At 43.0% G+C, this 27,959-nt stretch overlaps 1 protein-coding gene across 1 annotated transcript; it reads right to left on the reverse strand.

Moving 5' to 3' along the window:
- LOC306958788 (alpha-2-macroglobulin-like protein 1) lies at window positions 1–27,959 on the reverse strand (the record flags this gene model as incomplete). The annotated part of the gene is made up of 35 exons (XM_079550377.1): window positions 1–41; window positions 134–236; window positions 445–513; window positions 935–1,025; window positions 1,414–1,538; window positions 2,041–2,256; window positions 2,447–2,661; window positions 3,249–3,411; window positions 5,653–5,727; window positions 5,916–6,072; window positions 6,450–6,531; window positions 6,717–6,893; window positions 7,306–7,389; window positions 11,291–11,345; window positions 11,830–11,951; window positions 12,230–12,356; window positions 12,491–12,716; window positions 15,226–15,343; window positions 15,793–15,940; window positions 16,513–16,629; window positions 17,037–17,186; window positions 19,037–19,182; window positions 19,976–20,039; window positions 20,437–20,667; window positions 21,015–21,182; window positions 21,594–21,703; window positions 22,114–22,225; window positions 23,047–23,161; window positions 23,587–23,671; window positions 24,507–24,666; window positions 25,165–25,182; window positions 26,030–26,082; window positions 26,431–26,593; window positions 27,704–27,887; window positions 27,952–27,959. The coding sequence occupies 35 exons, from the start codon at window positions 27,957–27,959 to the stop codon at window positions 1–3; spliced, it is 4,278 nt and encodes a 1,425-aa protein (XP_079406503.1).

Below are 27,959 nucleotides of genomic sequence, written 5' to 3' on the forward strand. Positions count from 1 at the left end.
TCAGATGCAGAAAACATTATAATCAGTAAGGGCCTGCTCCTCTGCAACAGGACAGGAAAGACAGAATTTATCTTTGTACAAAGCCAAGCATAAATACCCAGAGAGCCCTGGCAGCCCATAATACCACACTCACCTGGATGGTAGTAGTCATAGACCCTGACATGTCCTGGCTTCAGGTTGGTCACTCCGATTTCCCTTTCCAGATGCAGGACATATGTCTCAGACATATGGCTCAGCTGAGGGAGAAAGGCAAATGACAGTTCACTTTTGAGCTGCTCTTTTGATTCCTCACCTAAATTTGACTCTGAAGATAGGCAAAAAACTCTGTGGAATCAAATGCAAAACTTCAAGATGAATTCTACTCTGCTAGCCCAGGCCAGGATTCCCCACACAGCTCTTCCAGAGTCCTCCACTCCTGCAACTTCTCTAGTAGTACACACATACCTTGTCCAAGTAGATGGCAACACCTGCTTGGGTTTTCTCTGTTCTTCTCACAGGATACCAATGATGTGGCTAGAATAGGAGAGCAGGTGTGGCAATTTAGTTGGTCCTTTTGGAAAAGGAGGTGTGAGAAATCCCAGTAGGGTTTATCTAAGCCTGTGTAAGCAGATTCTTATTCACATACTTGTGAATTTATTTGGGGCTTTTACCCCTTCAGGTTGATCTCTCTGCTGGGTCCCTTACCTCCTGCAAAACCCAAGGACATAAGTCTAGGCTATGTGGCTGTCAAGGATACAATTGAGCAAGAAGGATCACCATCCTCAAGGATCAAGACAATAGTAAGTATTCATGTTTCCGTGTGACAGAAGGGAAGAGATGGCGAAATTGCTCAAGATAGAGACAAGCAACACATTCCTATGCAATCTCCCCTCCCATTGGGTGTGTGGATGGTCCAACTGACACAACATCATCATCCTGATTCCAGGCTTCTTACAGATATCCCAGATCTTGCAGCAAGGACAAATCCAGAGAGTAGGGACACTTCCACAATCACCATATTGGAAATGGCTCTCTTTCCAGTGTACCTGAGGGAGAAGATCAAATGAAGGGTCTCACCCAGTTCCAGTTCTCCCTTCCCTCCATCATACTACCCTGCATGCAGGACCCTGAACCAGGCAGCACAGCTAGAACTGTGGCCAGGCAGTAGCTCATATGGGGTAGACAGTGGCTGCACTGCTGTGAGCACCCCTAATCTGAGGTGTTTACTTCCGTTCCTCTCCCTGGCAAGACTTTGGAACTTTTCCCCACTTCCCCTTCCTCAGAGACACCTTATCTTTCTTTCCCACACCTTCCATCTGCCATATGGCCCTTCTGCTGCAACTGTTGGGTTCCTCCATTGCAGCCAAGTACCACTCCGCTCTCCAGCCATACCTAGCCCCAAGTGTGGCTATGAGCCTGTGTCTTCAAAGTCACCTGACATTGACATAGAGAGTAACAGAGTATGCATCATTCTCGGTGCAATTGTCTGGCTTGGTTTTCACTTGTAAGGCAAAGGATTTGGAAACCTGCGGGGAGGGAATGTTGTATCTCAGCACCGTCTGCAGAGAGAGACAAAAAGACAGAGTAAGACATGGATAATAAGTTTCATATCATCTGTCATACCTTTTCAGTAACTATAGTAATCCTCAAGGTATGGACCATGCTAACTGGATAAAATAGATGCAGTGAGCACACTCAGTCCAGTACCAGAAATAAAGGTCATTCAGGATTGAAAAATTCCATGGTCCTTCCAACTGAGACTACTTGTCCTCTCTCTTCCCCTTGAGACCAAGTGAGCATACAGTATTCAGCATACAACATTCAGCATACAACAGGGAACCACTATGCAAAATTTCCATCCTCCAATACTCCAAGAGTCACAAAAGCAACACTTCTTGACACATTATGTCTCAGTGTCACAGGTTTGCTGCATTGGCAACAAGCTGGAAGTAAATCACTGTTAAAGCTCATCTCCTTGTATAGAGCTGCAACTGAGACTATTAATTTTGATGATGAGCAGAGGGCTGACACAGAAAGGTCCATGGGAAGTGGGTAACCTACCCGGGCAAAGACGCAACAGCTGCCATGGGCTTGCACTGAGAACTTTCCTGGGACTTCTGTCAGTGCCATCTCCTGCACCAAAAGCCGATTCTGGTAGGAAACTTGGAACTTCCTCCCAGAGCCTCTCTGGGACCTCACCCTCACTTCTGCGACTCCTTTTGTGTTGTGTGTCAGTGCTGCATACTTAGCCAAGGCCTGCAGGGCAACTACTGTATCCTGAAAAGGAAGAAATAGGTGTACACATTTGCTCCACAGCTCTGAGGACCAAAGACATTTGAATTCACCATCCTGAGAACCTTTGTATACAAGGGTTCTTCTCCTCAAAGTGTTCACTCTGTTTTTTTTTCACACTAGATTCTGCAGAGATCTTTCTCAGACACTGTTACTTTCCCCACCCCTGAGTTACCTGTGTTGAGGCAAATCCTCCATAGGCATTTTGTTGTCTAGTGAGCCAGACCGCAATGCCAGAGGCTGTGGTGAAGTCAGCCTCTGTGACATTTGGCTTGGAGAGTAGGGCCAGAAGGACATAAGCTGTTAACTCCACATCCACAGATAGTGGCTGTGACCAAAGGCTAGTGCTGTGTGTCTTGGATGGGGTCTGACTCCAATGGATCTGCCCACCTGGGAAAAGGAAGGAGTTAGATGACATTGAGGGATACTAGGGAAGAAATCTTGAGGCCTAAAAGGCACAGAGATTGTGTGCAAGGACCATACCCAATACTATGTATTACACATTGAAGACTCATTTATAAAAGTGATAGCAAAAAAGTAACTTGCCAATAATCAGCATTTGATTTTTCCATTTTCCTGTTTGCCAGGTACACTAGCTGACTGATACTAGCTAGCTACCCACTAGCTGGTCCTGACAGTCAGGGAATAACAAGAAGTCAGGCAGTTTGCCAATCTGCTTTGCTTAGCACTTTGCAGTCCTGCTTAAGAAAGTCAACTTCTTTCAGAGCACAACCTCCACTCTGGGTGCCAGAAAAGGTCAAAAGCTTTGAAAGAAATTAGCACCCACAGCACAATATGGCCAAAACATACCTTAGGCTAGCAGACTGTCTGTCTACAAAACTATCTTTGATGAAGGACAGAAATTAAGACCAAAAGAGTAGAAAGTAACCGGTCTTTTCATGTTGCATGTAACCAAGGGGCTCAGAAAGGTCACCTATCCTTTTTCTGATGTTTGTCTGGCACTAAGGCTCCCATACCTTCTCTGATTGCGCTTTGATCAAGTATGTCAAGAAGCTCTTGTGTGCGTTGAGAGTCCTTAGCCAGGGCGAAGGTGTAGGCCAGCAGGGCCTGTGTGTAAGTGCTGGCAGCTTTGGGAAGGGAAGGAATGATACATCCCAGAGCCTTGCGTACCACTGTACTCTACAGAGAAGAGTTACATTGATATTGGTCACATGCAAACACATGAGGCGTGCAAATGCTGAGTTACACAAGCAGAAGAATGCATTAGTATTCACTAGCATAGAAAGCAATCCATATATTCACCCATATATCCTTGTACTTGAGTTTGCACTTTCTCTTTGTATCACTTCAGCATCCCCAAGCAGCGTCTCCAGCCCGCGGTGCAAGGCGACTGACAGAGGTTTCCCCCACAGATGATCATGGATTTCTCTCAGTGAAATGAATTCCCTTACTACTAGAATAGCACCACCACATCTTACTTTGAACAACAATGCAACAGCACACAGTTGCAAATGCTTGCAAGATTACTGGGTTCAATTCAGCTCTTCAGTTTCTCTACATCAGTGGGACTTAAAGCTTCCCTTGAAATACTGTACTGTTGGCAGGACACAGAATTCATTCCAGCATTCAGTGCACCATTCCATCTAGTCAAACACTTGGAGTGGTTGCCTGTTTAGTATTTGTATATCTACAGCACTTACTGATTTCCCCTCTTCAGTTTTCTACCAGAATGAAGGTCCTTATATTTGTATTTCATTCTGCTACATTTGACAGTACATTTCAAATACTAGTGATCCAGTTTCATGAAAAGTCACCTCTATGCAAGTCAGCCAAAGACACTTCATGGAATTACCAAATGACAGATAATTCAAATTATGAGGAATATTGGAAGGTCTGCAATCTAACATCTATTCAAAGCAAGGTTAGCTGTGAGATGAGACAAGGTTGTTCAGAGGTTTATCCAGTCAGGTCTTCAAAACCTCCAATGATGGAGACGACTAAGTACTCTAATCAACCTCTACCAATCCTTGAGTGCCTTTAAATGAAAAAGGTGGCCTGAGAGACATTTGTCAGGAAGACAATTAATTTCCGGCTGTCTTTCACTTATTTCCAGAGAACTTTGCTTCTCCAAGTCTATAGCAATGCTATAATCAATTTGATTATATATTTTAACTGTCAGTACCACTGCCTAGTAATTAGTTATGATCTCTCAAGACTTCCCCCTTATTATTATTAACTAGATGTACAATTCCAACCGCCCTACTTTACAGCATGTTCTCTCTAGCACTCCTTTCCCAGATTTCCAGTTTCTGGGAAGATGAAACACATTACAAATGTCATGTTTTTTCACTTAGCTGTGGCAGTCACACCTACCTCTCTCTCCTCCGTAATTCCTTATTCCTAGCTTTAAGCAGAAACAGAGCAGTGGGTAGCAAGAGATTGTGAAGTTATTGAGGGGAGCAGGACTGAGCAGCACAAGTCTGGGAAATAGGCATGGTATCTAGACACGAGCACCAGTAGCTCCAGGTAGAATCATAGAATCATTTGAGTTTGAAGGGACCCTAAAAGGTCATCTAGTCCAATTCTCCTGCAATGAACAGGGACATCCACAGCTAGATCAAGTAGCTCAGAGCCCGCCCCAACCTCATCTTGAATGTCTCCAAGGACAGAATATCCACTACATCTCTGGGCAAACTGTTCCACTGCCTCACCATTCTTACTGCAAAAAATTCTTCCTTATTTCCAGTCTAACTCTTCCCTTCTTTAGTTTGAAACCATTTCCACTTGTTCTATCATCCCCTGCTAAAGAGTCTGTCTCCTTATTTTGTGTAACTCCCCTTTAGATACTGAAAGGCAGTCTTCTCTTCTTCAAGTTGAACAGCCCCAGCTCTCAGCCTGTCCTTGTGCAGGAGATGTTTCATCCCTTGGATCATTTTTGTTGCCCTCTTCTGAATGTGCTCCAACAGGTCTATGTCTCTTCTGTACTCCACATCTGTACACAGTACTCTAGGTGAGCTCTCACCAGTGCAGAATAGAGAGGCAGGAGCCATTGACCACCACTCTCTGGGTATGATCTTGTAACCAGTTCCTCATCCGTCAGACATCCACTCATCAAATCCATATCTTTCCAATATGGAGAGAAGGATATACTCTGGGAGACTGTCAAAGGCTTACTGAAGTTCAGACAGGTGGTAACAGTGGCTCTTCCCCCGTAGCAGTCTAACCTCATATTCTCCCCTGCCAACAGAATCCTCCTTGAGGGGTAGTTGAGGCTTCTTCCTGAGAAGTGGTAAGTTCATCATCTCCTGGTCCATTACTTTGTTCACAAACCTCTCTAAGGTAATCTATTTCCTGCTTCAATGACTCCACTAATCTCTCCAGAATTCAAGCAAAAGCATTGCAAAGAATTCTTGTATTTACCTCTGGTGTATCTCCTCTCTCCATGTATGCAGCAGAGATGTAGGCAGCCAAGAGAACTTCCCCATCCATACCTCCCTACAAAAAGCATAAATATCCAAAAGATGGGAAAAGTGATACACAAATACCTGAAACTATTCAGGAAACATCACACCTACCTCTGGTTTTCTCCCATGCAAGAAAGCAGAACACAACAGAAAAGTGAAATAAAACAATTACCAGTAAGAACTGCTTTGAATTTTTTTTCAAAATTCTCTGGGTCCTACCTTCATGGCTCTGTGGAAAAGTTGGCCCACATCTCTGAAGCAGCCATTCGGAAGCTGGTGGAACTCCAGCCATTTGAAAGCAGCTTGGATGCTCCTGTTGTCCAGAAAAATGTATGGCTTGGCTTGGGAAAAGCATTTGACCACAAACGCAGTCAGCCTGATTGGGGAGAGAGCAGAAAAAAGGCATGAGAGAGGGAAAAGAGGAATAGAAAGAGATTGAGCGAATGAGCAAGAAGGAAGAATAAGAAAAAAAAAAAAAAAAAAAAGAAAGAAAGAAAATAAGCAGTAAATGAAGAAAACAAAAGTGGGAGCTTGAAACTTTCAGGTCCCTCCTCCCTCCTCACCTACTGTTGGGCTATTCTTAGTTTATCAGTTCAGTGTCATCCTTCATCTCAAAAGAAGTAAGATATTGATAGGTTGCACAAAAAAACATTCGGAAGACTTTGTGTCCAATAGGACAAAAAGGGATTCCATGCTGGAAGCAGAAAGCTCTCAGACAGCAGAAGGACAGAAAGGAGAGAACCCAAGGCTTACCAAGTATTACCGTACTCATCCCTGGTACCAAATTCACTGAAAGAACCATCAGGATGTTGATACTGCAGCTGTATCTGGTACCCTGAGAAGTAGGTTAGGATGACAGTGTTCAGACTGGTATTTTCAATGAGATCATTTGTCAAGGAAAGGGAGTGGTGTTAACATTAAAAGTCATGGAGTACTCAAGGAATAAGGGGTGTAAGGCACTAGGGACCTAAGTTGAGTACAGAGGAAGGCAGAAGAGCAAGGTGGATCTGTTGTACTTGCCATTGCGCAAGAATCCTGTTGCCCTCTCCTTAATCTCAGGAGTCAGCTGCCTTGTCTTCTCCAGGTACTGCAGCACATAGACAATAGGGGCAAACAGTACCATGTTCTGCTCTCCACAGCCATGGGGCATCTGCACCAGGTGGTCCAAGTTTTGCAGTGTTGTCCCCATGAGGTCACCTGGGACAGAACATAGACACTCTGACCACTCATAGGTGGCAGGTGGGGCTCAATATTTATATTCTCCAACCTGTGACCAGTTCCTGGTACTGCACTAAATAAGATAGCCCCAGCACAACAGTGTGCAGGCAGCTATGATCAGTCAGCTTATCAGTTTCACTGCACCCTCTTTATGGCCTGTACACACTCCCATCTTGCCACAGGAAGCTCATAAATAGAACAAGCTTTCCCTTTCTTAGTGTTTTTGGTTATATGTGGAAACAGGAATCTCAGCTACATACATGGAAAGATCAAGGCAGTGGAGCCTCGAAAACCTCAGAAGGAGAATTAAGTATTCTGGGCTTGGGCTTTCTTAGGGCTATACTCAGAGAAATAGTTGTTAGAAAAGTATTATCATAACTAAATTCCTTACCAGTGATCGAGATAGTAGCTCTCACTGAACCTTCAACCACATTTAGAGGCAACATTAAGGACACAGACTCCTCTGCTGGACTCCCTGATACCAGACGGTGTAAGATATGACAAAAATGACCAAAAAAAAAAAAAAAAAAAAAAAAAAAGAGAGAGAGAGAGATTCTTACAAAAATAGCTTTAAAAATCTGCAGAAGTTGTTCAAGATGTTGCTAACATCCCATTTTCTTGTCACAAAAGTTGCAGATCACTTCACAAACCCTATCCCATTCCATCCCCCAACTCTGTCCATCTAACTCCATTGTGACTGTGCTATCCTAACAGCCTTATGAAAAGGGTAAGGGCATCTTCAAGGAATTCTCAAAACCACCTACCTGCTTTCCTCTTTGTAAATTACGCCAACTTGATTCAAAGGAAAAGCTAAGGGGAAAAGCTAGGAGAAAAGCTAACGAGGCTTGGGAAGTTGGAAGGGATTTAAACTAGATGTGAAGGAGGACTGGGGAGGATAGTGAGACTTTCCATGATAAAGAGTGGAAAGGCATAACTGTAATGGAGAGACAGGGTGCTGGCAGGGGCCTTGAAGGACCTGCTGCACTGAGAGGTGCTAGCAGCAATGCAATGCATACAGAACTCTATGATGGTAAGACAGTGACTGCTGGGGCAACAGGAAAAGGCAATGGGAGAATTCAAGGTACATAACTAAAAGTAACTAAGGAGTTATCCTTTAAGAAAGTGACAAGACCAGCTGTTCAGATGAAGTACCTGTACAACAACACACACAGCTTTGGAAACAAACAGGAGGAGCTGGAAGCTCCTGTGCTTCTTGAAAAACCTGATATAGCTGTCATCACCAAAACCTGGTAAGATGATTCCCACAACTGGAGTGTGGCTATTGATGGCTACGAGCCAGTTCAGAAGGGACAGGCAAGGAAGGAAGGGTGGAAATGTTACTATCTACACAAGGAAAGGAATAGAATGTGAATAGCAGTCACGAGCAAGTCTACAGCCTGGGCACCAGTTAGAGATTGAGGCAGCAAAGGGAGTCTTGTGATCAATGTTTACTACAGGTCATCTAATCAAATGGACCCTGTGGATAAGGTCTTCTACTTCCAGCTAAAGGAGGCATTGCAATCGCAAGCACTCATCCTGCTGGGGGACTTCAACCACTCAGACATCTGCTAGAAAAGTAGCACAGTGAGCTGTAGGGAATCCAGGAGGCTCCTGGAGTGCATTGAGGATAATTTCCTGAGTCAAGTAATTGACAGCTCCACAAGGGGTGATGCAATACTGGACCTGGTGCTCACAGGTAAATGAACTGATTGATGACAACAGGATTGGAGGCTGCCTGGGCTGTGGTGACCATTTGATGGCTGAGTTCACACTCTGGAGGGACATGAGACAGGTGAAGAATAAAATTAGGAAGCTAAACTTAAGGAAAGCTAAATTGCAGCTCTTCAGGGAGTTAGCCAATGAACTGGGAAACTGCCCTTATGGGCAAGGGTGCAGAGCACAGCTGGCACATCTTTAAGGAGGCTTTCTTCAGGGCTCAAGAGCACTCCATCCCCAGGTATAGCAAGTCAGGAAAAGAAGGCAAGAGACTGGTGTGGCTAAACCAGGACCTGCTGATCAAACTGAAGAGCTAGAAAATGTACAGGTAGTGGAAACAGGGACAGGTATCATGGGAAGAATATAACAAAAGTGCAAGACTGTGTAGGGATGGGGTCAGGAAAGCCAAGACCCTGCTTGAACTGAACTTGGCTAGGGATGCCAAGAAGAACAAGAAAGGCTTCTACAGCTACCTCAACCAGAAAAGGAAAGTCCTGAAGGGCGTAGCCCACCCCTAGGGAGTGACACAGGTAGGCTAGTAACAACAGACAAGAAGAAGGCTGAGACACTTAACAATTTTTTTGCTTTGGTCTTCCCTGATAACTGCTCGCTGCACAGCCCTCAAAAATTTGGTTTGGTAGGAGGGGGTTGGGGAGTCAACATCCATCCCAATGTAAGTGAAGATTGGGTTTGTGACTAAGTGAGGAACCTGAACATCCACAAGTCTATGGGTCCCAATGAGTTGCATCCCAGGGTCCTAAGGGGATTGGCTCATGTGGTTGCCAAGCTACTCTCTATGATATTTGAAAAGTCGTAGCAATCAGCTGACGTCCCTGGTGACACAAAAGAAAGGTAATATCATACCAATTTTTAGAAATGGGTAAAAAAGATGACCCCAGGAACTACCAACTTGTCAGTCTCACCTCTGTGCCAGGGAAGAGAATGGAGCAGATCCTCCTGGAAGCTATGCTAAGGCTCACGGAAGGCAGGAAGGTGATATGGGAGAACAAGCATGGTTTCACCAAGGGCAAATCCTGCTTAGCCAACCTAGTAGCCTTCTATGGTGGTGTCATTGCATCAATGGACAAGGGAAGAGCCACTGATGTAATCTACCTTGACTTCAGTAAGGCTTTTGATATGGTACCCTACAATATCCTGCTCCTCAAATTGCAAAGATATGGATTTAATGGGTGGACTGTTCAATGGACGAAGAACTGGCTGCAGGATTGAGTCCAGAGAGTGGTGGTCAGTCGCTCAATGTCTGGATGGAGATTGGTGCTGAGTGGTGTCTCCCAGAGGTCAGTTCTGGGTCTGATACTCTTTAATATCTTCATCAGTGACATTGACAGTGGGCTTGAGTGCACCCTCAACAAGTTTACTGATGACACCAAGCTGTGGGGTGTGGCCAACACACCCGAAGGATGGGATGCCATCCAGAGACACCTAGATAGGCTTGAGCAGCAGGCCCAGGTGAACCTCATGAAGTTCAACAAAGCTAAATGCAAGACCTTGCACTTTGGTCGAGGCAATACTCATTACCAATACAAACTGGGAGATGAAAGGATTGAGCATAGCCCTGCCGAAAAAAACAAGGGATACTGGTGGATGTCAAGCTGGACATGTGCCAACAGTGTACCCTTGCAGCCCAGAAAGTTAACTTTATTTTGGGCTGCATCAAAAAAAGCATGGCCAGCAAGTTTAGGGAGGTGATCCTGCCCCTCTACTCTGCGCTGGTGAGGCCCCATCTGGAGTGCTGTGTCCAGATGTGGTGTTCTCAGTACAGGAGAGACACAGACCTGTAGGGGCAGGTCCAGAGAAGGGCCATAAAAATGATCCACAGACAGAACACCTCTCATATGAGAATAAGCTGAGAGAGCTGGGGCTCTTCAGCCTGGAGAAGAGACAGTTGTGAGGTGAGAGGCCTTTCAGAATCTAAAGGGGAGCTACAGGAAAGAAGGGGACAGACTCTTTAGCAGGGTCTGTGGTGATAGAACAAGGGGAAATGTCTTCAAGCTCTGAGAGGGTAGATTTAGGTTAGATATAAGGGAAAAATGTTTTGCAGTGAGGGTAGTAAGGCACTGAACACACGTGTGAGGTAACACACATTACCTAGTGATGTGCTTGATGCCCTGTCCCTGGAGACCTTCAAGGCAAGGCTGGATCATGCCCTGGGTATCCTGATCTAGCAGTGGTATCCCTGTTCATTGCAGGGGCATTGGACTAGATGACCTTTAGAGGTCCCTTCCAACTCTAAGGATTTTATGATTCTAAATATCAGTTGCTGGTATGTCTTAGTGCACCTAGTGGTCACAAAAAAAGCTGCAAATAGACCCACAATACACCATAAAATTCAAAAACAGGAGCAGCAGTCTAAAGTCACACCTTCCAGCCTCACCCTGTTCTGTAATACGGTTATTACAGCAGGCAAAAAAGTCCTGTCATATTAGGCTGTCATATTAGTATCAGGAATGTAGATGCTAAGAGCTTTGACATCCCGTCTCACTCTTATCCAGGAAGCTCCTGATGGCAACATAATTAGAGTAGGCTTCTGTACTTTGATCATGTTTGACAAAGAAAAACTCTTCAGCAACTGCAAAGACCCAGGAGATTGCCAGGAATGGTGAGATGAGCAGAATAAAAGAAGAAAACAATCTCTTTACCTTTTTTGGGACACAGGATGGAGCTGTGAGCCTTTTCTACTAGCACTCCTTCTGGCTGTTGAGCATTTAGTAATAGCAGTAATGAGCACATAGGAGAGAAAAAGTGGATTAGAAACAGATACAGACAAAATTTTGGTCCAAGCCTGAGATTCTGCTTTTTATCATCAAAAATAAAAAATTAAAAAATTACAGTCAATCATTCTAATTTCAGATAAGAAATTTTCAGAATATTTTAGCTTGTGAATGCTTGCGAGACAAATGTTGCAAGATTCAGCAGAGAGTTAAGTAGGAAGAACATAAAGGGGTATAAATACTTAAGATTTTGTATTTAGAGGCCTGACCACAAACAGAAGAACAGAAGTTGCCATGAAATGGAGGAGACCCATATAATTCCTAAATTTCAAGGCCCCAGCTCAGGCCATTGGATTCTAATTTTACACCTTGAATAACAAGGGACAACCCCTACAATTACTCTGCACCAAACTAGGAGTTGCACAAAGTCCATTTTAAGGTCTAAGTAACAGAAGAGGTTGTCTGACCCGGACTAAAAGGAGTTTGGTGATTGTATCTTTCTGTCCTTGGTTTGGGACAAACGGTATCTCTTTGCCACAGAGCTCTTTGGTGGCAATGGCCTCTGTGCTGAGAGTGATGTTCATGAGCCCTGAAAATAAGACACATTTAGTGCAGTAAACATTGCTTCCCATTAATATAACAGAAGTCACTTGTTCGCAGCAAAAATTTCGATTAGAGCCCTACTTACAGGAGGTTCTGTACCTCCTAGCACTAAACTGAATATCCATGACTTTAGGAGAAATGCACATGAGTAGCCTAGGATAACAGGGCACATAACCCAACCTCCTCACTCAGCCCTTACAAAGCATCCTCGCCTTGGCCCCATTCCATCCCAACTCCTCAGCCCCACCTCCTTCTTCTCCTCACCCAGTCGCTCAGCTGTGACACTCCAAAGAAACGTCTTTACTTCTCCAGCACATAAGCAGCTGCTGTAGAAACAACCCTCACATGACTTCAGCTGGAAATGTGGAAACTCCTCCATAGTCATTTGGATCTAACAGGGCAGCAGGGATGACAGAAGGTAACAAGACAAATGTCACACATTTTCTAAAATAAGGCATGGGCTTCAGCCATCTCTTATCTAAGCATACCCTGTTTTTCTTGCAAAGACTGTCAGGGCTCACCAACCTTCATACATTGCTGTAGGTAGTTGAAGACTGTGGCCTTCAAGATGAAGGTTTCACCCTGGATCACAGAAGATGGAAGTGTGAGCTCCACAGAAAAGGGCTTGAAAACAAGCAGACTGGAGGCTGAAGCTAGTCCGAAGCCATTACGTCCTGTGCAGAACATCCCAGCTTCCCATCTTGTGATGGTATTAGGCACAGTGACAGTGACAGTCTGGTTTCCACTAGGACTGAAGAGAAGTAGATAGCAACAGAAGCATTTAATAGAATCTTGTTGTATGGAGCAATAAATGACCTAGTCTATGCCCTTGACCGCAGTACGCTCCATTCCCTGACCTCAGTCTAACAGCTAACTTCTGCTGAATTTGTAGCCCTTGGAATACAGGCAAAGAGGCATGGGACACATCATTCAGATGAAACAGACATGCCAACACGAGGAGGGCTGTTGTGACAGTAATGCCTCCTACTTTATGATGGCGGCCTACAATGTCAGAGGCAGATGTTGGTGGTGTAGCAGTAGAGGCTGAACTTTCGCACCAATATTCCATTATATCTTGCTGCCATATATGGCAAGCAGAGGGGCAATCTGGCAAAATGGTATCTGATATGGACATGCATATGTAGCAAAGGCGTATCACAGAGCTCCTCTATGCAGAAAAAAGTGCACCCGCTGACATTCAGTGATACTTGCTGAGCATTTATGGAGACCAAAGAGCGGATCCGAGCACAGTGAGGAGGTAGGTTGTTTATTTCATCAGTGGCAATAGTAGCAATGGGTCAGTATTACTGGTGCAGATTTTTACGGGTGGCATGCAGGCTCTTGTTCATTGCTGGCAAAAACACAGAGCTAATGGTGGTAATTATGTTGGAAAATAGCATTTTGTAACAGAAAATTTGATCTATCAAATGCTGTTATGATGCTCTTTGTGTCTGTTGCAATTTTCATGGAAATAAACAGGAGGCAGAAGGCATTATTTTCAGAGCAAAATATGTACATCATGAGCAGCTGAGGGAAGAGGTATTAAAAATATCTATTTCAGGTATTTGATTTTGGCAGCTTTGTCCCCCATGCCGTCCCTTGTGAAAGGTAAGCTCCCCTTGGCATTTCACTCTTTCATCCTCACTGATCTAACTTCACAATGCCTTCACCAATAGTCTCTGAATTAATACCCAGTGCATTACTGCCTTGCTACTACCTTCCATCCATTAGCAGACTCTCCCTGCAGTCCAATATGAAGTCCCCAGACTAGCCTGGAATATCTTGCTATAGGCATTCACTGTTTCTGATGGAAATAATGCCTTTCTTTAGATTTTTCTCTATTTCATGAGGACCTTACCTAGAAAAGGCAGGGACTGCTGCCTCAGATGCTTATATCAACAGCAGTAGGTTTGACAGTAAGTTATATGGCTGAAAGATACCATTATCATACTCAGCACTTTTCTAAGTTAACACTTGCCCCTGCACATATGAAAATACTTTACAGCTGTCAGCAGTTTTGTTTCTCTTGGTCTAGGGATGGAGAACCAGGAACCAGAAGAGCAATAGGAGTGGTCTGAGACAAGCAGAACTTATCAAAAGAAACAGATTTTGCCATTCACCTTTCCATGAAAAACTGACATCTTGAAGTCTAATAGAAAGACATGGCAGACACTTGGCCTGTGCTCACATCACAACTTCTAAGAGCATCAGAGTATTCCGTGGCTGCTCCCACCCATTAAAAAACATTCCTCATTAAAGCTTATGATATTATTTGACTCCAAGAATTGGAAACATTTGTTTTCCTCTAAAGAATCCACTTTTGCCAGGCATAGACAAACATGAGAGAACTTCGTTTGCTCAGATCAGTCTAGTGGGCCAATCACATATGAAATATCTGCTGATAGCGACTGAAAAGATGAATATAGCTGGAAGGAGATGGAAGGTGAGAGAGAGCAGAGGCGGAGGGAGGGATCTGGCCTAAGCAGATGCCAGTCTCCAGACATCAAACAATAAATTGTGAAGTCCAGAGAAGAAAAGTCTCCAAAAGTTTATCCTGTCTTTCTCCTGAAGCTCAGCAGAAAATGGCTTCCCACACCACCATTCTGCTCCCTCTTCCTGTCTGGAAAACACTAATTTGTTTCCTGGTCCATGGGGAGTCCTGAAAGCATCATGGAGAAAGGACAATATAGATTCTGAGTATAAACTTCTTCACCAGAGCACCTGGAATTCATATAGTGTTTGCCTGTTCAGTCCCTCATCTTCCACTCAATCCAGACCCAAACGCTTTCTCTGCCTCTTTTGTGTTGGCAAGGCTACCTGCATACTCACTGAACCCTCAGCCTTTCTCACAGGACACAATCCCAAGTCTGGATCCCAATCCCAAGGGCTTCTGTGGAGATCAGCTTCTCCTTTATCCCAGGATACATCCCATGAGCCTACTTTGTGAACTGCTGATTCACAGAGCCAGAACAGGCAGACTGCAGGAAGTAAAACAAGCTGCTTTATCACATTGTGCTTACTTTGTTCTATTTTCATGACAGCCACATCCTTTGGATGGATACTTTCTCTGCATGGTCACCTAGTACAGGAAAATATATTTGATGCAAACATCAGCTCCAACAAGGAAAAATCTGGTAGGTATGAAACCCATAATATATGTATTTTGGTGTCTTCTTTGGTAGCATATGATTTAAATCTGGTTGTATCTTGCTGTCATTCCAGGTCACCTAAACTAGACTCCCACTACTCAGTCTACTCACCCAACAGAATACAAATCCCATAGCCAGGTTTTTGTGAAATACTTGTGCACTTTCTCTTCAGCTGAAGAAACAGGTGAAAACATAGTGGGCTGATAGGTAGATGTCATCAGATGTCCTGCTGGAAGTAACAAACACCCAGCTACCACAATGTCCTCAGGCACTGATTTAGAGTAGAGGGCCTCCATACTAGCTCAGGCTGCGAGTCATCCAGTCAGGTCATGGGAAGCACTGCGCTGGAACTAAAGTTGCTGAAGCCCAAATTTTACAACCTCTTGTCTTATTTGATACAATGGAGCCTCTTTATGCCTTAATTGTGTTCATGGGCACCACAGCAAGGGCAAATATTCCCTCACCTCAGAAGTTAGACCTGAGATCATTCAGCTTATTAACATTTCAGAACCAGAAGCCGTAAGGCCAGACAGCCTAATAAGCATAACAGGTTTAAAGTCAGAGAAGTGTCTCTCCTCTATGTGCAATTACAGGAAGTACTGCCTCTTAGCTCAAACTCAGGACTGCTTTCACCTTTTTTACATCCCGTGTGAGAAGAAATAGTTGTAAGGTGCTTACTGTTAGATTCCTTATGGGGCTGAGCAAACATCAACATGGGACTGGAAGTGAACATCCCTCTTTTCTTCATCGTAGTTGTTGACTGATTAGTTAGACACAGTCTTGGTTTCCTGATATTGATGTTGGACATAATTTTCAATCCCATTTCCTGTAGGAAAAAAAGAAAAAAGAAAAAACTGAAGCACTAGATTCTTCTCTTATCTTCTCTGCCTTTTATCCTGTGCCTTATTCTCCCCTTATGCATAGGAACTGAGCTATCCTCTGGCTTAGATTTAGGACACAGTCACTCAGATCCTCAGTAAAGAGCAAACAAAGTCATCCAAGTTAATTCATCAGGCCAAGGTAGAAAAGTTTCTTCTTTTTCAAATGCAAGTTTATTTATGCACTGTGCCTTCTCAGCTTGCAAAGTGAAATTCCTACCAGATTAATCTTGGGCAACCCAAGTTGCTCATGATAGGGAGATTACACTTACTATGTGAAATCCAATTAAAGTAACCAATAATACTTGACATCCTAAATCATGCAATAAAAATGCAGTAATCACACAACAATTTCCCCTTGGTCAACAATTTCAAGTAGTTTATTCAAAGAACAAATGGATTATAAGTGCATAAATGGAACTTGTTTCCTCTACTATCTGTGATGACATTTCTACATTATTGATAAAGTCAGAGCGCCATACTTTCCTCAGTTCATGAATTACAAATTAACTGTATTTACCCTAAATGCTGTAAACACATCAGGCTGATCAGAATTTTGGAACCTGCATGAATTGTCATCTTCAGACACTTGATGAGGATATCCAGAGTTATAAATAGATGGAAAGAGCCCATAGATCTGGGAAAGCAAGAAAAGCAAAAGAAAAAAGTCAGCACAAATAATACTTGGCATTCACTTTGTGTAGTATATCCAAGGCTAGTTTGCTACTGGCTATCATGCGTGAATGTATGTCAGAAAGAACAGGCTCAAAGTTATCTCTTCTCCAACAGAGCCAGCACAGTCTGCTAAAATGAATATGAGACAGAGCAAACAAAGCTGGGTCTGGATTTACTACTGGTGCACTGACTGGCATTCAATCTCTTTAACTGGTGCCTCCTAATCCTTACCTGTGCCACACTAAGAAAACCTTGATCCTTCTAGTTGGTGCTTTGAGTTCTCTGAGAGACAGTCTCTGAAAACCTCTCTTTCTCCCATCCCTCTTCTTGTCAGTACAAAGGAAGGAGAAAAAGTTACAGCAGACTCACCATGGAGTGGCTGAGTTCTTTTTCTAGCTTCAGCAAAAAGGCAGTCTGATCCACAGCCCAGACAGCACATGTAGATCCAGGTGGTGCCTGCAGGCGGAGATCAACCTCTGAACCAGGAAGAGTCTTGGGCACTGAGAAGCTCAGCTCTGCCTGGATGTGAAGAACATGCAAACATAGGTTAAACATATGCAACATTTCTGCTGCTGGCCTCTCTACCACTTCTTGAGCAGAGAAGGTCCTTACATGAAAAGAATTCCCAAGGACACGATTTGAATGAAAAACCAAGGAATTTCCTAAGGACTCCTAAAAGGTATTTAAGAAAACATCATGTTGAGATTCTGAGAGGAAAGATGACAGGTCACATGAAAGACAGGGAGAACCATCTTTTCTACCATCACAGGTACTGGTGAACAGGTGACAGCACTGGAGACATCACACAGCACTCCTTGTTCAGCAAACTGACACACCTCACACAGCTTGCTTTCTGCTCCTTTTGGAGCTCCACATTAAAAATAAGCCTAGTATTTATCTCCAGGCTTTTTGTGGAGTTGGTCTCAGTTTCCTGCAGCAGTTTGTATCCTAGCCTGAATCTGACTGTCCCTGGAAGATACAAAGTTGTGGAGCACATGCAATGCTAGTCCTCAGAAGTTAGCCTTTGGAGTGCAAAACACAGCCAAGGAAGCATTTTCCTATGCATATCACAATGACCACTAAGGTATTCTTAATGGCCAATAAAACTTGTTTCTTCCATCAGCCGTTGTCAGCTGCTTTTTCAGTATCATGTACCAAGAAATTGAATTGTCTGCTTCAGTAGCAGAGCAACTGTGAGCTCTCATGGGAGTCACAATAATAACCTGTGCTGGACTTTCCCCTACTGGGTTACACTTGCTATAAGAATCCACAGAGACCTATACAGATATTCTCTGCCAATACATTGCAACATTGCAACAGAGAATCACAGAACAACCAGAAGGCTAAAGATGGAAGGATCCTGTAGAGGTCATTTGGTCCAATCACCCTGCTCAACTGGGGCCACCTAGAATAGTTTGCCTAGGAACATATCCAGATGACTTTTGACAGTCTCCAACAAGAAAACTCTACAGTCTCTCTGGCAACATGTGCCAGTGCCGCATCACCTGCACAGTAAATATATGCTTCCTGATATTTAGATAGAACTTCTTGTATTATAGTTAGTGCCATTTGGCAATTGTCCTGGCACTGGGCACCACTGAAAAAAGCCCATTTCTGTCCTCTTCGCATCCTCCCTTTAGAAGAAGTATCAGCTCTCTTGACCTGCTGGCAATAAATAATTTGCCTAATGTAGCCAAAAGTACTGATTAGATTTTGCACCACTGACCACTATCCAGCAGTCTTGCCTCACTGTCTACTCATCCAGCTCATACTTCAACAGTTTCTCTATGAGGATCTTATGGGAGGCAGTCAAAGGCCTTACTGAAGTTCAAGAAGACAATGTTCACTCCTCTACTCCCAAACATCAGGCTGGTGCTTTCACTGTAGAAGCTGCTTATGATGGTCAGGAATGACTTTTCCTTGCTGAATCCATGCTGACTACTCCTGACAATTTTTCTTCTCCTTCATGTGTCCAGAAATTGTTTCCTGGCATACTTGTTCCACCACCTTACCAGGGATTAAAGTGAATAGTTTTCTGCGTTCTCCTTTCTTTTCTGAAAATAACACTGACATTTGCTTTCCTCTAGTCTTTGGACAATTTTTCCAGTTGTCCTAATCAAGTAAGATTATAGTGAGTAGTTTCACAATCACATCTGTCAACTCCCTCAGCACTTGTCTTGCATCCCACAGCAGCTCCCACAGTGCTCAGGACATTGTAACTCCCTTCACTGTACATGTACAGCAGTTAACAAGACATGGTGTCAGCCACATAGAGCTATACAAATTATGTATTCTTCAGTCTCTTTTTTGATTGCAGCAGCCGCACTTACCCTCTCACATTTAGTCATAGCTTCCAACAAGAATCCTACCTTATTTCTGAAACACAAGGAGACACTGAAGACGGCAGAATCAGCGATGATTTTTCCATTAGGGAAGATAACATAAACAATAAGTGTTGGAGCTGGAGCATAGACTGAGCTGAAGGTAACAGGGATGGAGAAGAAGCCTTTCAGCACTAGATGGAGGAGAGAGGGAACAAGAGAAATTAGTAAATTCGATAATGGAAAGGGACTCTGATCAGCTTTTGCCTTCTGTACATGTCTGTTTAATTCCTTTCCTCAGCTACTTCAGGACCACAGCGATTTCTGAAGACCGCTGAAACCAATCAGTACATCTCTAGACTTAGTATTCAAGATCTGCAAAAGATGGTTCTGTTTATTGCCTTATACTGGTTCTGTTTATTGCCTTGAGGAGATGAATGAACTATTTGGAGTTCAAGATTAGCTATACAAAGAATGAGAGTCTCAGGTATCTTTCAAAGCCTTCCATCTTATCATCAAAGAGGTCATATTTGCCTCCAAGCACATATAATTTAGATTATAATTATGTCAAAGATAAAACACAACAGTCAATCAACAGTCTGCAACCATCAAAATGATAAGATGTGGCATCCTATCTACTCAAAGGTTATTTGTAGGCACAATTGCAAATCAAAGCAATAGAGTTTTGATAGAGGGAAAAGCTATTTTTCATGCCCTTTGGAAGGGCAGCTAAGGGAGACTTATTTGAATATGAAAGCAATGGCATATGAGCCTGCAGGTCAAGTAATGTTGAGGACTGTTTTCTTCGCACCAAACAAAAGGGAAATGTGAAAGCTAGAAATACAAGCTGCGTGGAAATGATAGAAGAAGGATGATCAAGTTGCAAATTGCTCTAAATTGCAGAGGCTTATACCACATATCCAGATAGAAAGGGATGCCACAGAACATTGAATGCTTTCTAGACATATAACAGGGGAGTGCACTTACTTCTTGGCAGCCCAACCCAAACAGTCTTCTGACCTGCCTGAACTATTCCACTTTTCCCCGTGACCTATGAAAGAATAAAAAAAGGGAAGGGAATGCCAATCATGTTGTCTTTGAGACCACTATGCAGACCCGTGTATTTCTGAGACTGGAAGTTAAATGGGGTATGTGAGGGGAATAGGAGCTTTTCTCACACTTAGGTAACATGAAAAGTTCAGGGGACTTGCTGGAGGATAGAAAAGGTCAATACCTGTCCTGCATCTGTGCAGAGCCCAAAAGAAAGGTGCTACCTTTCATTCTGCTCTGCAGTCTCAGAATTAAAACCAGGATCCAGCCCCATGATGGCTAGATGAGCTACCTGTCAAACTGCCAAGCCAAAGCTATCCAGTATCAGGCTTGAACCTGTGAAGGATTCTGATATGGTGTCTTGAGACATCAGTACTAGCACTTCTTCAAGAACTTACAAGGTAGGAGAAAATTACACGCTTGGGCCCATGTTCCAGGTCTTCCTTGTAAATTCTGAAGTCCACCTGGATAGCCTGCTTTTTACCACAAGGCATCATTTCTGGCACACGGACAATACTGAGAAAACTCTTGCTGGTGCTGTAGAATGGATGTATGAAATGAGAGGCTCTCTGGTAATTCAAATCAACTGTCCCAGGCTCTCCACCCAAATCCTGATGCAGGACACTTGCCTGGTAAGAGAGAAAAAAGAAAAAAAAAAGAAAAAAAACAACCACAAAACACATACAGCAGATAATTTCTTTAGTTAAGCAGGTCAGTTGCAAATCAATCCAGCTGTTGCATATTAGAAAGCTCCGGCCACTTCTTGGCAACACTGTCACACACATTTCTGTGTGAAGAGTTCATGAGGAAAGCTGTTGGGATTCAAAGAATAAGCATCAAGACCCACAACATACTGAGGTGTTTCGAGTTGGAATTTTAGTCCCTCAGAAAGGAACTGTCTTTGAGACAGTACACACTGAGAAGCATGCTTACCCCTTACTTTCATAGGCAATGATATAGAATTTTCTTCACTTACCTCCAGGGAGGCTGGGGTGCTGTTCCAAGTAGTTGTGTTTAGGCTAAATGAAGCTCTTCCAGTGTCTCCAGTGATGTACTTTTGCTGAAACTGCTGCTCACCAAAACTTACTACAAGGAGGACATTTTTGTACTTCAGCGTCTCGCCTTTGTAGTCAATGACTTTGATCTGAGAATGCCATGGTGATTGATAGAAGCATAGAAGACTGTTCAGTGGACATAATCTCTTCCAAGCCAGTAGCAGAATTTCTGCAGTATTTTAGCAGGAAGGTCACCCCTCCAATCCCTAACAATTCTGCTACCAGTAACCTCCCATTAGCACATTTAGGCACAGACAAAATCCCAATACCCCTTTATTGCAAAGGCCTCCTGGCTGCTGAAATTCCCAGTGCTTGGGTTTACATCCCCCAGTGCATGCCCAGAGCTGCTACTACTCAAGGTTTATTTGGCAAATGAAGGTCTTGGATGTTTTTCTCACTTCTGAATATTCCAGCCCTTGCTAGAAATGGGGTTGGAAAAGCAGACTCTGTGAAGGCATTTCTCATGCTATCTTCTCCAAAAGACTGTAACTGGGAATTACCTTCCCTCTGCACATCTCTCCAGTGTGATAGTAAGAATTCACATCATCAAACAAGGCCATCCCGCCAATCTTGGAGATGAGTAATTTGTGGGAAGCGTTGACCTGTATCTCTGAATGACATCAGTAACACAGAAACATAAGGGAGGAAATCAGGGAAATCATGAGCCTGTCAGCAATTTGCCTGTAGAATAATATAATCAGTAATACCAATGTACATGCGCATATATATTTCATACCAAGGAGATGACTTGTCCAAGGCTCTGGGTATCTGGTCTCCTTCACATTATCTTCTATCCCTTAGAAAGGCCCCTAAGCTTTGCTACATGAGATTAGACCACAAACATTCTGAGTATGTCATGCCTTCAGGAATTTTTGGCTCTAACAATATCCATGAGGTTAGACGGCAGGCCTCAATGGGCTCAAAAACATCAGAGCTCTTGCTAGTCTGAAAGTCTGTGGCATTCTTGCTACGATTAGTGAATCTTCCCATGCCTCTTCCCAGAGATATTTCCAGAATTACCTGTGCCATCCTCCAACAGTGAGGCCTCTGCAACTATGCTGTCCCGATAGTACCTCAAGTCTTGGCTGAAGGATAGGGTCACGTTTGTGAAGAAGCAACCCATCTTGTCTGTCTGAAATCCCAGAGAGAAGAAGAGTGGTCTGATCAAGGCATTTATGTCAGATATTATCCAAATGGGGCAGGAATAGCAATGCAAGGCTCAAATAAGAAAATAAGCACCAGATTAAAGACATCTAGGTCCATTAAAGGTATAAAATGTAACAGAGAAATTAAGTCCTGAGGCAGGAAATGGAAAATGAGAAAGGATGATGCCTAAGGCTAAAGAAATATACAAATGTGTCACTCTAATGGTCTTGAGATCTTGCTATTTTGGGGCTTATCTGTCTACGGCTGCAGAACTTGACCCCTTTTTTTTTGTTTGTTTGTTCGTTTTTCTTCAAATCACCTAGCAAGAGAGAAGGTCCAAGCAGGCTGCACAAAGTCTGTGACATTCATGTCTTTCAGCACGGCAAAGTCTCAGCTCCTGCAGTGTTATGAGGATTTGCAAGATAGGGGCTTCCCACCATCTCTTGTGTCTGACAAAGGAATCAGCATCACCAGTATGTTGCGCATGTAAGAGGAAGACTTCTTCAGAGAAGTGCCCTCAGTTCTATGGATTTAGTCTTCTAGATGCTATTATATATAACTTGAGAAGACCCATTCATAGGAGAACAAGGCTGGGTACAGATAGCAGTCAAGAATGTGGAGCAGGCACTTGATACACACAGTGTCATAGCAGATACAGCTACTAAGAGGCAGCACCAGCAGACTTGTGATCAAGTAGCCAAAACCAAGTTGTGACACCACTGCTTTTTCAGCTAGCTCCAGCAGCCTTGTGTTAGCCTGGGGCTCACCACAACTTTCACTGTTTTCAGCTCCTGCTATGCAACTCACCCTGCTCTTGAATTCCTGACAGAGATCAGGTTTCGAAGCACTGGGCAAGAACTGGGATATTTTCTGGCAAAGGCTCACATAAACCATCCCCTGGACAGCTTTCCCATAGCTGTATCTGTTTAAGAGAGCAGGGAAAAGAAGAGATATTCAAACAAAGTGTGAAAACACTAGTGCTTGCTTTGTGTGCCTAGGTATACTTATTCATGGATATTCACAATATATCACAAATATGGCAGATGTACAGGCCCAAGAGACCTGATGCATTTAATAAGATCAAACTAGAACACTGCAATGATATAAGATCAAGAGCCTTGTGATAAAATTAGTATCAGACTATTCTGGGAAATCAAATTACAAGAAAGATAATTTTAGGAATGTTTTGTTTTGCATTAAGGTTCAAAGACATACCGTGGAATATTCTGACCTGCTGTAACTGAAGTGCAGTAAATTTCCTCTGAGTCTCATGATACCTGCACGGAAATGTACTTGCCTCTGGTCAGAATTTAGCATAGGGCCCACTTCTCCAAGTAGAACCCTTACCTGCCACATACCCGAAGTGGAAAAGTTTTATCTAGTGCATAAATCACCACTGGTGTCTCAAAGATCACTTCAAATTTTGGCAGCGCTGTAAGGAAAAAGAAAAAAACAGACAACTGTAGGAAACACTGGCCAAGGACAGCCTTTCCAGGGAATCAACATGAAGACAGACTGTGCTGGAATAAGAGACAGAAAACTGAGAAGAAAGGAAGTTAAAACATGAAAGGGAATATTTCCATTATTTCTTTAACAAATTCGAATCTAGTCCATGGCTCCTTTCCAAATTAAAATTCAAACATGTTAGGGGATTTTCAAGTTGGATGTTATGAAAAATTTCTCCAAAATATTGTTTGAGCATTGGAACAGACTGTTCAGGGAGGTGGTGGAGTCACCGTTCCCAAAGGTGTTCAAGAAAAGCGTAGGTGTGACAGTGAAGGGCATTGGTTAGTGGGAAATCTTGGTGGCAGGTGAATAGCTGGACTGGATGATCTTAAAGGTCTTTTCTAACCTTAATGATTCCATAATTCTGTAGTAATTCTATAATTCTATGTCCATATCTCTCAAGTTCAGACAGCTATTTGCAGTAACTTCCCAGCAGAGTTAATTAGGGAATGATAAAATAAGTGGCACTGGACTTCGTATTCTTTTGAAAAGCCCATTCCAGTGACCTTACTTTGTCTGATACAGCCATCTTCAGGAATCAGTTGTGTCAAAAGTCTAGCGCCTTGCAGAGTTGCTCCTATACAATAACCAAAGGTCTCAAATGCAATCTCTCTCCTGAGCATCAGCTCAAACTCTTTTCTATGATGTTTTTACTTTCTTCATTTGCTCGCAGGATGGTTATAATGAAATAAAAACCCAGATTCATGGAATAGAGAGTGAAGTCATCTCTCACTTCATACATATCCCTCATGCACTCATACCATAGTCCTCAACGGTGAAGCTGCCATATGTTTTCCTGTTGGTTACATTGATAACATATGTCCCCAGCAGAGGCTCATCACTTAGTTGGAAAGACAGATCCGCAATGCCTTCCTGCGGCACGACATTCAGCCACTGCTCTATCCGGTTGTTCTTGGGGTCCTACACCCACAAGAGAGAAAGAAGCAATTGTTCTAGCATCTCAGTGATCCACAGTCTCTAGAAAACCATCTTCAAGATTTCAGTGCTAGTTAGAAAAATAGCTAAGGGACAAGGTTTGGCACAGTACAGTCAAGAAATTTTGAAGATAATATGCTACATTCTGCTGTCAGCATCTGAATCCCCTTCTACACTTCTCTAAATGCTGATCTCAAGGAAATATCCTTTACAGTTCTAACCTGTTAGCATAAAGGTCTAAAATGATCTGTCTATAGTTTTGTACTTCAGGAGCAACTCAGATTTCCATTCCAGTAACTAAGAGCATAACATCAAGTGCAAAAACAGGCACAGAGGTTGTGTGTAGTATATTAGATTAAGTAATCTTGATGTTCTACCATTCTACTTACAGATCCATAAAATCTACTATGAACTGTAAATGAATAGCCCAGTGAAATGGCTGCTATCAACAGTAATGTAACATCAGATTTCAGCATCACTCACCTGGAGAAACAGGGAAATCTGGGAGGGAAAGAAAAGTGAAAACATTAAAAGAGAGAAATAAGTGCCAGCAACACATACAAGGTACTTCAGATGCAGAGACTTCTGTGAAGGGTGTGAAAATAGTGACTTGGATATTTAGAGCACTGACAAACAGTATAAAGAACACAGTTGTCACCAAAAAGGAGAAATACAGTGTGGATTCATTACAGTAATGTCTGGAAAGAGAGAAAGGGAAAATCAATCCGAAGGTCACCTAGCACATGCTAATTACATCCTGACAGAGTTCTCTATCAGGAAAACTGCTAGATTGCTAAAACCAACATAGATTTGGCTCATCTGCAGTATCTCAGTGGAGTCACAGAGGTACATGATCTTGTAGCTTGGGAGAAATCTCTGGAGATCATCTAGTCCAATGCCCTGGGTAAAGTTTATCTTATTAGAACAAGTTGCTCTCAGCCTTCTCTTGTTAAGTGTTGAACATCTCCAAGGAAAAAAAAATGCCTTCTCTGAGTATCTGTTTCGATATCTGATAATCTTCGAAATGAAAGAGTTTTTTCTTAATGTCTAATCAGACGTTCCAACTTCCAAACTACTCACTCCTCATATGGCAACATCACCATGTAAATCAGTATGCGCCATGCTTGTGCTTGAAGGACTATTTTACTAACAGGAGTAAGAACATCTTTCCCATCTTCCTGAATTACGTCTCCAGCTCCCTGAGTTACTATTCTCCTATAGACATTCATCAGAATGAATGCAGGGGACAAGGAGCAGTTAGAACTTTAGCAGATATGCAGAGGAGAAAGGAAGTAGGATTAATGCATAGAACATGGAGCCTCTTCCACAGATTGCAGGGCTGACTTACCGAATCATTAAGCACAATGAAGTCCTCATCCAGAGTCACAATACGAAATTTCACTGAAAGCAAGGAAATCAGGGAATATATTTGTCACTTCTCAATCCTTCCCTGCAGACCCCTATTCTTTCTGTCTCCTCAGGTCCTGTCTCCACTGTACACATCTGATAAAATTCACATGGGCATTCTCCCAAGAAAGATAGCATGGGTAATTACCTACTGTCTCCTACAGCTACACAGTCAGCACAGGATGGACATCACAGGCACTGAAAATATCATTTCAATAAGAAATGTCTTCTCAAAAACTTCTGCTAGGGCCTTCCATGATTTTCAAGCAATTGCAGTCTTTTCATACGATTTTACTAGCAAAAAGTCTAGAATCTATTCTTGCTCTCATATGCAGCTCTCACCTGTCTGCCCTGGTTTATAGATGGGCTTGTCCATTTGAATGAAGGTGCCACTGCTTGCCTTGCGGATCAGGACCTTTTTCTTCTCCTCAATATTGACCCCTTGACCAGTAATAATCAGTCTGACAGTGGCAATCTCCTCTGGGCCATCAGCTGGAGGTGCAACCTTTACAAAGAGAGAAAAGAATGCAGCCACCAAGTAATATTACTTCTAGGGGCCCATAGCAGGAATTGACAGTAAAGTGGAAATGAAAAAAGCTAACCTGTCACTCTCCACCCATGCCAGGTCATCCCTTTCAATACCTGAATTCAGATGGTATTGTAATCTCACTGAATTCTACACTCAACCAGGAGGCTTTGCATATCATGAAATCCATAATTTTTCCCACTGCCTAAGTAACTTCATCTCTGGAGATAGGAAAGGGAGTGTCAGGAAAATAAGAAAATGCCAGAAATATGGGAGATAGCAGCATGGAATCAAAGGACAGACACTGAGCTATTTGACATAGCTTCAAATGCTAGACTTTCAAGACTCTGTAACACATATAAGTAAGAAAGCCAGATCAGAATGCCAGAGCTAACCACGGGGTCTTCCTGGCTCATGCAACAAAATACCACAGCAGCCACAGAACAGAATACAGTATATAATAGAAGAAATATTACTTAGGTGTGATTGTCCTATTATAAATCTTAACCAAATTCTCACCAACAATGAATGAGCTGTAAGATGCTGTTTAGAAATAACAAGCATATCTACTTCCATCCAACTGCTGGTCAATAGCTCAAGAGCTGAGCTGCTTCCTGACTGCAGTTCCTACAGAAACTGTAGATTGTGTTGTGCAAACCTTCATTTCCTCAAGCTTTATCTCTGGAGCTGCATGAGTATTTCAGAGTATCATGGATTGGAAGAGACCTTAATGATCATCTAGTTCCAATTCCCCTCCCATGAAAGAGTTGCCACCCACTAGATCAGATTATCAAGGGATTTATCAAGCCTGGAAGATGAGCTAAAGCTGCTCTGCTCTGGAATAGATGAGAAGGAAACAAGTAGTGTGGTAGTTTTTTAACAAATATGACTTCAAATGAAAAGTTAGATTCAGAAGGGCAATTCAGTGCTGACCAAGTGCTGTCCACTCCACATCTGTAAAAATAATCTATTCTCATTCCTAGCAGACTTGCTCCAAGGCAAAGTAGAGCCTCTCCTTAACAACACTGGCTTTTACAATTCCTGGTTTTACAGTTCCTGAAGAGATGGCATTTGCCTAGGGTAGCTCACCCAGAACTTAGCGCACATGAAAGTTTTCTCCTTTTGGATGTTTTTTTGCACTATAAGATCACGTCCTGCAAAGCGCTCCAGGATCAGCTTTACTTGAATCTTTGCTTCATAACAGGTGATATGAAGGCAGGCAACTTGAACGGATGGGTAACGGAGATCTGCAGGGATAACCACCAGGTAATGTCTGGGACAGAGGAAAGAAGACATCAGAGATTACATCAGATTGAAGGCTCAGAGAGAAAACATACCTGGGCAT

This window comes from Tetrao urogallus (genome assembly GCF_951394365.1).
Source record: "Tetrao urogallus genome assembly, chromosome: 1".
NCBI classification, from domain to species: Eukaryota; Metazoa; Chordata; class Aves; order Galliformes; family Phasianidae; genus Tetrao; species Tetrao urogallus.